Source organism: Bos javanicus, chromosome 10, assembly GCF_032452875.1.
Source record: "Bos javanicus breed banteng chromosome 10, ARS-OSU_banteng_1.0, whole genome shotgun sequence".
NCBI lineage: Eukaryota > Metazoa > Chordata > Mammalia > Artiodactyla > Bovidae > Bos > Bos javanicus.
In genome coordinates, this window is record NC_083877.1 from 23069329 (window position 1) to 23081858 (window position 12530).

Genomic DNA, 12530 nt, shown 5'->3' on the forward strand with positions numbered 1-12530 from the left:
GCAGAATTCCTTATTCATCTTTATGGCATTTTACATAACATTGCTGCTGAATAAGGTGCTTGTTGTAGAGGAATTCAATACAGCAGTGAGTGGAGATGCTTCCTATATATAAGCAAATAGGTTATGGAATGGATAACAGAAGTAGTTATAAATACCAGCTACAGTTATGTGGTCATTTGCAGTAACAAAAAATGTTAATGTTTTTTCATTTTGATATGAATATATTCACGTATACATTCAGTTCAGTTCAGTTCATTTGCTCAGTCATGTCTGACTCTTTGTGATCCCATGAAACGCAGCACACCAGGCCTCCCTGTCCATCACCAACTCCCGGAGTTCACTCAGACTCACGTCCATTGAGTCAGAGATGCCATCCAGCCATCTCATCCTCTGTCGTCCCCTTCTCCTCGTGCCCCCAATCCCTCCCAGCATCAGAATCTTTTCCAATGAGTCAACTCTTCACATGAGGTGGCCAAAGTACTGAAGTTTCAGCTTCAGCATCATTCCTTCCAAAGAAATCCCAGGGCTGATCTCCTTCAGAATGAACTGGTTGGATCACCTTGCAGTCCAAGGGACTCTCAAGAGTCTTCTCCAACATCACAGTTCAAAAGCATCAATTCTTTGGTGCTCAGCTTTCTTCACAGTCCAACTCTCACATCCATACGTGACCACAGGAAAAACCATAACCTTGACTAGACAGACCTTTGTTGGCAAAGTAATGTCTCTGCTTTTCAATATGTTATCTAGGTTGCTCATAACTTTTCTTCCAAGGAGTAAGCGTCTTTTAATTTCATGGCTGCAGTCACCATCTGCAGTGATTTTGGAGCCCCCCAAAATAAAGTCTGACACTGTTTCCACTGTTTCCCCATCTATTTCCCAGGAAGTGATGGGACCAGATGCCATGATCTTCGTTTTCTGAATGAAAGCTTTAAGCCAACTTTTTCAATCTCCTCTTTCACCTTCAAGAGGCTTTTTAGTTCTTCTTCACTTTCTGCCATAATGGTGATGTCATCTGCATATCTGAGGTTATTGATACGTATACATTAATTATTTTTAAATCCCCTGTCTCATTTGCTTGCCTGTAGTAACATAAAATGTGCTGCTGCTGCTGCTAAATCACTTCAGTCGTGTCTGACTCTGTGTGACCCCATAGATGGCAGCCTACCAGGCTCCCCCGTCCCTGGGATTCTCCAGGCAAGAACACTGAGTGGGTTGCCATGTTCTTCTCCAATGCATGAAAGTGAAAAGGGAAAGTGAAGTCGTGTCCTTAGCGACCCCATGGACTGCAGACTACTAGGTACCTCCGTCCATGGGATTTTCAAGGCAAGAATACTGAAGTAGGGTGCCATTGCCTTCTTCAATAAAATGTGCTAATATCTCATTGTATCTCAGTTATTAAGATACAGGATTCAATGCAAGAATGTGATTCAGCTAGAAGAGGAAAGAACATCACCCAAAAAATGGATAAATGAACTTGGTATAATCTTTGCAGGAGGGAGTTAACTTATATTGGTTGAATTATTTCATCATATCAGCAGGAAGAATAGTTTTCCTGTTGACTTTATGACAAAGTTGTGTTGTTAAAAGAGGTACTGATGGATGCCTAGTTAACAAATCAATTAAATAGTTAAGCTGTTGCAGTAACTTTGTACTGCCCTAACCTAACTATCTAGAAATCTATTTGGAAGGTACTTGTCATGAAGTAGCCATATTTTAAATTCTGCTGGTTGGTACAGGGCTCCAGGCACTGTGGCAACTCACACACGTTGCTGCTGATCAACTACATCATCTTATTGATGACACACAACTCTTCCACTTCCCACCAGATCTTCAAATCTTCTGTTCATCCTGGGCCAAGTATGCATGTAGCATAACAGCAGGTGACACTCTTCTCCTCAAGGTCCCTCGTTCTTGTGAGACACTAAAGGAGGTGAGAGACAAGTTTTAGTGTGTTATGCAGGTTCTATTATCCTCATGGTTCTAGTATGTCCTTATGAGTCACAGTTCATCCATGCTTTTGTCTGCACCCAACTTTCCCTCAAATGTTACTCTTGCTGGCTAACAGTGAATTCAGCCTCAACACCAGATACAAAGATAACAGCTTTGTATAGACTCCTCCAGCTCTAGCAATTGCCTGAATTCTAATCTCGATAACTGATCTCCTATTCGACACCATTAGTGGTTCTGCTTTTCTGACTGTAACTTCAGTGACACAAAGTCTAAGAGGAAAGGACTAAGGAAATGATTTTCATGGTGATTCCAGATAACTATGACTAGACCCATGTTTGTCATGTGAGGGTCTTTAGGTGAAGCTGCCAGTTTGATGTATTATGGGGCAAGTATTTAACTTTAGACAACGCATGTTCCATATGATTGTTTGAAAGTCAAAAATTCAAGACCGAGAATGTATTAGTAGAAAGTTACTCTGGACACCTGTTTCCAAATGACATGGAAGGAGTTTTTCTTTAAAATTAAATCCTCTAATCTAGACCACAGATGAAGCAACCACAGGAGTACCATTTCTTGTCTGAGGTCTGCAGGTGTGCATTTCAACTGGGGTTCTGCAGCAGGGGAGCTCTCTCTTATTAAGCTCTGGGGTTTTTGTACAGCTTTTCTCATTACTTCAAGCACTGTGAGTTCCCAGACTGCACAAAAGTACTTTGCAGAGTCTTCCAGCTGTAAGGCTGAAATGGTGAGGCTGATGGAGTTCTGTGCTTTCTGAAAGTTTACAGAGTAGCGGGCGTTCCTTGCATTTGGGCCAGAAGATTCCTGACGAATAAGGAAAGTCATCTCTCCACTGGGAAGCTGCTTGTACCAATAAAGGTAGTGCGTGTACCGACTCAAACTTACTTCATACCGACAGTTCAGAATGACAGATTGCCCTATTTGACTGGTTACGTATGGCTGGTCTTGAGTAACTTTCTGGGCCACACCAGATCCTGTGGAAAAAAATCAGAAAACTGAGCTGAAGTAGTGAACAAAATAATGTAGGAATTAGGCTAATTTGGCACCCAAAGAAAACCCAAATTGAAATCATAATAAATATGCTTTTCCCCAAACCTCCTTTCCTCCCCAAGTCCCTGTGAAGCTCCACATGTCTGTGTGCAGGCCTTTCACCCCAGACACTCGCACGCATGATTGGAAGCATCCCTACCAGAGAAGGTGACGGCCAGGAACACCCAGAGCAGACGAGAGAGCGGCATGAGGCTCTCTAGAAGAGGAAAGAACATCAACTCTGCCTCAAGCTGAGAGTTCAATGTCTTTGAATGCCTGGCAGCCCAAATACATAGTACCCAGTACCTGTGTGACTCCCCCCAACAGGAAATAGGAGTTGTCATGTTTATAGACCACGTGGTCTGTGCACAGATGAGAAAAAGTCTGACTCACCACAAACCTTTATTTTGTCTACTTGTCTTTCTCTGGTCATGAATTACCTGGTAACTAATGACCTATGCATATCTGAAATGGGCCTGAAAAAAACAATCCTCATGAAAGGTTTGAGTTGAGCAGAACAGAAGAATAAACAAGTTGACATGTATTGGTAATTATTCAGCAGAATAACTTTACCAGCCCATTTAAAACATAATTTAGTATATGCCATGAACCCTTCTTATAATCTATTTACTGGTCATCACTTAGCCTATGCCTACTGTCCTCCATCCAGAGTCTAATGACTCTTTTAAGAAGCTCATAGACCTTCAGCTTTCTTGGTGAAAGGCAATCTTCTCCAAATAGTATATCTCTTGTTTACTGGGTTCTAGGGCTCTAGTTAGGTTTTCCTGTAAATAAGTTACTTCAAGATCAAACAATAACAAATCAGTCCTTCTGACTTTCAGAATCTATTCCAATATCTATGCTTTTATGAAATTATAACAGGAATAAAATATTTTTTGTACAGCTTTTCCCATTACCTCAAGCACTGTGAGTTCCCAGACTGTACAAAAGTACTTTGCAGAGTCTTCCAGCTGTAAGGCTGACATTGAGTCTTACTTATTAGACTTTGAGAAGGATCAGGGGATTCAGACCTGCTGCCTCCCAAACTAGAATCATACTTCTTAGATCATGTGTGCTAGAGTTGTCCTCACGTCACGTTTTCTATGTCATTGGCCCAAAGAGTTCAGTCTCACTTGTTAGTGGCTCATTATTTTTCTCTTTGTGAAATAAAGTCAATAGAAGCATGCCAGATCTTTCTGTGACACAATGCTATAATGCACTCCTGCCAAACTTGGTATCTACAGGCTGCAGACACTTAGTACCTGTCAATACCACAGAAGCTGGTGACTGAAGTTCTGTATACTGTTACAGGATCATATAGAATGAAACTGTCAATCTTCCATCTGGTTTCTTTGTTTTAATGGAAGAATTAACATAAAATAGTCAAAGGCAAATAGACAAGTAGAAAGGAAAGTACAGACAAGTTCTCTAAAACAGTGCCAGTCCTTTAATTTTAAGACAAGATAACTAGTGATGCAGGAATAAAAGTGTATATTTAGTTGAGATGTCTACTCCTCTGTCTCATTTCACCTCGGAGTGCTGACAGGCAGCTGATGCCCTGGTTTGCAATTATTTATAACTAAGTAGAAGAGACCATGATGCCCACAGCAGCCTAGGCAGTAGCATGATAAAGTGAAATATATATATATATATAAACAGAATAACTACAGATATAAATTTAAAGAAATTGATATTGATAAATTTTTATCAAAACACAGAACTTACTCTGATTTTACAGGCACTTTTTTGATGCATAACTCTATGAAATTTTATCACATGTGGGTTCTTGTAACTGTCACAGAAATGAAAATACAGAACTTCCATCACTCTAAAAATTGTCCCTTTGCACGCATTCTCACCCCTGCAATCCCTGATCACCCCTGGCAACTACTGATCTCCTTTTCATTTCTATAGTTTTCTTTTTAAGAATGTCATGCAAGTAGAATTATACCTTATGTATGGGATCATTATGGATGATAACCATACTATCCAATGTGTTATACATCAAGCAGCCTTCTGAGATAGACTTTTTTCCACTCAGCATAACACTCTTGAGGTCAGTCTAGCTTATTGCATGTCTCAGTAGTCTGTTCCTTTTAATCACTACAGACTTTTCCCAACTAAGGATGGTTTGACTTGTGCTTATTGACTTTATGGTGGTGAGAAAGCCATATGCATTCAGTTGAGAGCATACTTTGAATTTTGCTATTTTCCTGGGCTAGCACCATGCAGCATGATATTCTCAGGTGATGCTGGGAGTGAGCTGAGCTTCTGCTGCTGCTAAGTCGCTTCAGTCATGTCTGACTCTGTGCGACCCCATAGATGGCAGCCCACTAGGCTCCTCTGTCCCTGGGATTCTCCAGGCAAGAACACTGGAGTGGGTTGCCATTTCCTTCTCCAATGCATGAAAGTGAAAAGTGAAAGTGAAGTTGCTCAGTCGTGCCCGACTCTTAGTGACCCCATGGACTGCAGCCTACCAGGCTCCTCTGTCCATGGGATTTTCCAGGCAAGAGTATTGGAGTGGGCTGCCATTGCCTTCTCCGAGCTGAGCTTCTAGTCAGCCCCAAAATCAGGAGCATAAACAGCCTTTCTGTACCCATACAGCCTTTCTGTTTTTCACTCTCAGCTCAGCAGTCAATAAATTACATGAGATTTTTCTATACTTTACTATAAAATAAGCTTTGTGTTAGATGATTTTTCCCAACTCTAAATTAATGTAACTGTTGAGCCTAATAAAGCTAAAATAAGATGTTTGGAGGGTTAGATGTAGTAAATGCTTTTTCTCCTTAATACAATATTTTCAACTTACAATGGTTTATTAGAACGTAACTCCATCATAAGTTGAGGAAGATCTATAAATAATATGTTTATTCATCAGTTTACCCAATGATGATGTTTCCAGTTTAGGGCCATCACAAATAGAGCTACCATGAATATTCATCTACAGATTTTTGTATGAACATAAGTTTTTTGTTTCTCAAGCATTAGTACCACAAGTGTGATGGCTGAGTTGTAAGGAAAGTGGATATTTAAGTTTATGTGAAAGTGATGTACCGTCTTCTAGAATGACTATACCATTCACCCACCAGCAATGCCTGAGTGATCCAGTTTCTCTGCATTGTTGCCAGAACTTGGTATGGTCAGTACTTTTAGTTTTACCCTTTATGACAGTTGTGGAGTGCTATCTCATTGTGTCTCTAATTTACATTCCCTAACTGCTACTGATGTTGAACATTTGTTCATATACTTATTTATATGCTTTTATCCCTACTACATATCCTCTTTGGTAAAGTGCCTGTGTTAGTCTTTTGTTCATTTCACAACTGGATTGTTTGTTTTCTTCCTGTTGAGTTTAGGAGTCCGTTATATTCTGAATACCACTCTTTTGATGGAAAAATAGTCTGCAAACATTTCCTGCCATTCAGTGCTTTGTCTTTTTCATTCTCTTAATAGTAACTTTCACAGAGCAATCGTTTTTCATTTTAATGAAATGTAATATTTTTCATGGATTGTACTTTTGGTGTCATGTCAAAAATCTTTTTGCCTAACCCTACTTTATAAAGATTTTCTCTTATGGTTTCTTCTAAAATATTTATCGTTTTACATTTGAATGTATGATCCATTTGGAGACTGAATTCAATGTTTTATATAAGATGTGAGATTTAGGCCAAGTTCCAATTATTTGCGTATAAATATCCAATTGTCCCAGTAGCATTTCCTGATAAAACTGTCCTCTGTTCAATTGTCTTTGCACCTTTGTAAAAAAAAATCAATTTTCCCCACTTGTATGGGTTGACTTCTATACTCTTATTCAGTGACATGAACTTGCCAATGATTTTTTAATTATCCTTTTAGCATCTGTAGCATGGTTTACTTTTTCATTCCTTATATTCATAATTTATGCTTTTGCTTTTTTTCCCTTGATAATTCTACCTAGAAACAGATCAATTTTATTAATCAGCTTTCTCCCTTTGTGAGTCTACTTCTATAGTGTTACCCAGCAGCATAAATTTATTAATAATATTGCTTTATTACCATTTTCACACTGCAGAATCTGCATATGATTTTCTCATGTGTATAATTCGTGTTTTCTTTTATTATATTGATTGTTCCCTTGATGATTCGAGCTAGGAATAGATCAATGTTATTAATAATATTAATAAAATTAACTATATTAAATGGTTATTTCTGTTGTTTGCTTTAGAGTTCACCAATCTGAATTTTAATTTTTATCCTTCTTTTAGATTATATTGGGTTTTATTTGTTCCATTTCTACCTTCTTTTGTTGAAAGGTTAGAAAATTTTTTTCAACCTTTTTTCTTTGGTAATCAGTTCAGTTCAGTACAGTCACTCAGTTGTGTCCGACCCCTTGCGACCCCATGAACCGCAGAAAGCCAGGCCTCCCTGTCCATCACCAACCCCCAGAGTCCACCCAAACCCATGTCCCTCAAGTCAGTGATGCCATCCAACCATCTCATCCTCTGTTGTCCCCTTCTTCTACTACCCTCAATCCTTCCCAGCATCAGGGTCTTCCCAAATGGGTTAACTCTTCGCATCAGATGGCCAAAGTATTGGAATTTCAGCTTCACCATCAGTCCTTCCAATGAACGCCCAGGACTGATCTCCTTTGGATAGACTGGTTGGACCTCCTTGCAGTCCAAGGGATGCTCAAGAGTCTTCTCCAACACCACAGTTCAAAAGCATCAGTTCTTCAGTGATCAGCTTTCTTTGTAGTCCAACTCTCACATTCATACATGACCCCTGGAAAAACCATAGCCTTAACTAGACGGACCTTTGTTGGCAAATTAATGTCTCTGCTTTTCAATCTGCTGTCTAGGTTGGTTATAACTTTCCTTCCAAAGAGAAAGTGTTGTTTAATTTCATAACTACAATCACCATCTGCAGTGATTTTGGAGCCCAGAAAAATAAGGTCAGCACTCTTTCCACTGTTTCCCCATCTATTTGCTATGAAATGATGGGACCAGATGCCATGATCTTAGTTTTCTGAATGTTGAGCTTTAAGCCAACTTTTTCACTCTCCTCTTTCACTTTCTTCAAGAGCCTCTTTAGTTCTTCTTCACTTTCTGCCATAAGGCTGGCGTCATCTCCATATGTGAGGTTATTGATATTTGTCCCAGCAATCTTGATTCCAGCTTGTGCTTCTTCCAGCCCAGCATTTCTCATGATGTACTCTGCATAGAAGTTAAATAAGCAGGGTGACAATATACAGCCTTGAGGTACTCGTTTTCCTATTTGGAACCAGTCTGTTGTTCCATGTCCAGTTCTAACTGTTGCTTCCTGACGTGCATACAGGTTTCTCAAGAGGCAGGTCAGTTGGTCTGGTATTCCCATCTCTTTCAGAATTTTCCACAGTTTATTGTGATCTACACAGTCAAAGGCTTTGGCATAGTCAATAAAACAGAAATAGATGTTTTTCTGGAACTCTCTTGCTTTTTTGATGATCCAGTGGATGTTGGCAATTTGATCTCTGGTTCCTCTGCCTTTTCTAAAACCAGCTTGAACATCTGGAAGTTCATGTTTCATGTACTGCTAAACCCTGGCTTGGAGAATTTTAAGCATTACCTTACGAGCGTGTGAGATGAGTGCAATTGTGCGGTAGTTTGAGCATTCTTTGTCATTGCCTTTCTTTGGGATTGGAATGAAAACTGGCCTTTTCCAGTCCTGAGGCCACTGCTGAGTTTTCCAAATTTGCTGGCATATTGGGTGCAGCACTTTAGAAAGTACTTAAAAAAGATAAATTTCCTTCTATGTATTATTTTAGCTGTGCCTCATACATATGTTTGTGTTCTCTCTATATTTCTTTCAAATACTTTTTAATAGTCATTGTAATTGCTTATTAAACATACATATGAGTTGTTTTAAATTTAGTGCCAAAATTCCAAATGTTTGGGAGTTTTTAGAGATTTATTTTCACAATTGATTTTCTATATCAACTCCATTTTGGTGAAAGAATAAATTCTGTATAATTTCAATTTTCTTATATTAAGACTTTTTATGCACAAACAAACTGTATATGTCTGTGTGAATATTTCACCTGCGCTTCAGGGTGTGTCTGGAGCCTCAGCTGCAGGTTTGGGTACAGGCTGCAGGTGTCTGGGGAGCTCTGTGTACTTGCTGCACAGAAGTAGGTGGCTGAGTCTCCAGGCTGGGAAGTTGCGATGTGCAATGAGAGCTGTTTGGTACTCTTATTGAGGAAAACTGTGAGTCTTCCATCCTTCATTTCATTCACAACTGAACGTATGGCTATGAAGAATGCAGGGCCTTTACCAGGATATTGCCAGTACCATGGGAAGTAGTCAAATGCACTCTTCTCATAACTACAGCTCAGAATGGAAATCTCTCCTTCCTGGACTGTCGAAGGTTGAGGGCTCTGTTTCACCTGCTCTTGGTCACTTTTTTCCTTCTGTTGTCCACTCACCCCTGCTTAAAGAGATAAAAAGTCATTAGGTCCACAAACTGATATTTCCTTCTTAAAGTTTATATCTGCATGAATTTGTCCATACTCCAATTTTCTCATTCCCTCAAATTATGAGATATCCTAGGGTTTCTCCATCATAACTCACAGTCTACTTGAAGACACAGAATTAAGAATGATGCTTCCAATATCTTGTTCATTGTTCCCGGCACCAAAGTTCAATGACAGCTCAGGTTCTTCTTCTGGTCTACTCAGCCAGCTAGAACTCTGACTTAAGATTCACATGAGCTTTAATTCTTTCAAGAGGCCCCACCTTCTCACAAGTACTTTCAACTAAAGCTATTTTTTTCAAAGCAAGCACTTCTCAATTTTCTCTATCTTAAACTTGCTCAAAATTACTTTCATTGAAAAGCAGAAATCCCCTCCTTACACATGGAATATGATTAGTTTAGAATTTCTCTCCTCTATTCCTCATCTTCTTTTCCTTCACATTTCCAAGAAGGTTAAAAATCATGTAGCAGGACAACTTGATATCTTAACAGGGATGACATTATTTTACAATGGAGAAGAGAGGGGCTCCCATGAAATCACAAGATGAGCATTTCTCTTTTTTTTAATTACAAATACAAATTAAAGTTTATTGAAGATATCAGTTCAGTCACTCCGTCATCTCCATCTCATTGCAACCCCATGGACTGCAGCACACCAGTCCTCCCTGTCCATCACCAACTTCTGGAGTTCACTCAAACTCATGTCCATTGAGTCAGTGATACCATCCAACCACCTCATCCTCTGTTGTCTCCTTTTCCTCCTGCCTTCCGTCTTTCCCAGCATCAAATGAATCAGTTCTTTGCATCAGGTGACCAAAGTACTGGAGTTTCAGCTTTAACATCAGTCCTTCCAATGAATATTCAGGACTGATTTCCTTTAGAATGGACTGGTTGGATCTCCTTGAAGTCTAAGGGACTCTCAAGAGTCTTCTCCAACACCACAGTTCAAAAGCATCAATTCTTGGGTACTCAGCTTTCTTTATAGTCCAACTCTCACATCCATACATAACTACTGAAAAAATCATAGCCTTGGCTAGATGGACCTTTGTTGGCAAAGTAATGTCTCTGATTTTTAAAATTCTGTCTAGGTTGGTCATAACTTTTCTTCCAAGGAGTAAGCATCTTTTAATTTCATGGCTGCAGTCACCATCTGCAGTGATTGTGGAGCCCCCAAAAATAAAGTCTGACACTGTTTCCACTGTTTCCCCATCTATTTGTAAAGTTAAAATAAATAAGGAGCACATGTTTTTGAAGCCCAGAATTTTGTCTCTGTATTTGATGTCATCTCAAATTCAATCAAAGAAAATATCATTATAGTCCAACAGGAGAAATAATAAAAGTTCTCATTCCTCAGTCTAATCCCATCTACCCCATTATTCAAAGGGGAACTTTTATTGTTTGTTAGACTTCTGATGTTTTCTTTTTAATTTATTCATTCATGAATGCATCTGAATATATATTTAGTGAGTGCTGCTAAGTGACTCAGAGAAGGTAATGGCACCCCACTCCAGTACTCTTGCCTGGAAAATCCCATGGGCGGAGGCGCCTGGAGGCTGCAGTCCATGGGGTCGCGAAGAGTCGGACATGACTGAAATGACTTAGCAGCAGCAGCAGCAGCAGCAGCTAAGTGGCTACTTAATATTCAATACTTGGATCTCAAGAAGGAAAGAGACAGTTCCCATCTTCAGTCAACTGAGGCCCAAGACTCAAGTACAATCAGGTAAAAGCTACTAAGGAGAAATGTGTATCTCTAAGATATGACAAAGAAAAAAGTAATAAACTCTGCCTCTTAACTCAGCCAGATAACAGTTTTAATGGAGGCGATACTTGAACTGGAACTTACACCACTACTACATTTCCCATAAAGATGGAGGACATGAACTCTAGGCACAGATTAACTAAGTGTGGTATATATTTATATTAGAGAAGCTAAATGTGGCCATATCCTTGAGGACAACATGTATCATTAAGAGAAGTGTTGATTTTCAAACCCATATTTTCAAACTATTAGACTACAATATATATAGATACTACCTAGGTAGAGGGATGAATAGATAGAAACATACATACATTCATACATGATTGATAGATGTAAATGGAACCATAATAGGAGATAATAATTTAGTAGATTTTGAAAGGATCCTTTATGGCTATTTGAAGAATATGTGTTTGTGGGACAAGCATTACAGTAATCTCCGAAGCAGCATTGCCCCTTTGTGGCCATAGAAAGAAGTTACCCAGAAAAAGATGTATATAGCTTCTTAAAAATTCATGTTCATCACCTATGAACATCAATCAGAGCACTGAAATAAGTAAGCAAGTCTTCATCTTGAACCAGTGATTTCTTGAGACAGAAGGAGATTTTGCTTTTTTGAAATATTGACCCTCAGACTGAGTCACTGTAAGGAGCTGTCTTTCTTCCTGTAATGGCAACATCAAATCAAGAAGAGCCCTTTATACTGAAGAGATCATGTCTTTAAATAGATTCTAAATTAATACTGCTTAATACACACTTAATACTGCTGTCTTTTTATTTTTTGTTTGCACACTGATGACGTGAGTTCAGCTTGTTTTTGTTTTTGCATTATTTATTGAATCTATTATTGAGACAGCAACTGTACAGAAATATTTAAGACCCCAACAGAATGAAACAATAAGCAAGTGAACTAGAACTATTCTAAAAAGACCCTTTGTAATCATACATCATGATTATCTAGGATTTATTCCAGGCATGCAAGGATGATTCAGTATCCTCAGATAAATCAATGTGATACACCACAACAACAGAATGAAAGATAAAAACCACATAGTTACTTCAGCAGATGCAGAAAAAGCATTTGACAAAAGTCAATATCCACTCATGATAAAAGCTCTCAATAAACTTGATATGGGGAAAATGTACTTCAAAATAGTGAAGGTTATTTATGACAAACCAACAGCTAACATCACAATCAATTGTTTTAAAAAATGAAAGCTTTTTCTCTAAGAACTTAAACAAGACAAGTCTGCAAATCTCACCACTTCTCTTTAACATAATACTGGAAGTCCTA

General features: G+C 38.8%; 2 gene segments (V, D, J or C); both read right to left on the reverse strand.

Moving 5' to 3' along the window:
- Window positions 1-1843: 1843 nt before the first annotated feature.
- LOC133255502 (T cell receptor delta variable 1-like) lies at window positions 1844-3327 on the reverse strand. The segment is given in 3 exon segments: window positions 1844-1921; window positions 2518-2939; window positions 3155-3327. Coding segments are annotated over 3 exon segments (576 nt in total).
- A 5680-nt stretch (window positions 3328-9007) lies between these two features.
- Window positions 9008-9709, reverse strand: LOC133255503 (T cell receptor alpha variable 23/delta variable 6-like). The segment is given in 2 exon segments: window positions 9008-9438; window positions 9579-9709. Coding segments are annotated over 2 exon segments (483 nt in total).
- Between the last annotated feature and the right edge of the window lie 2821 nt (window positions 9710-12530).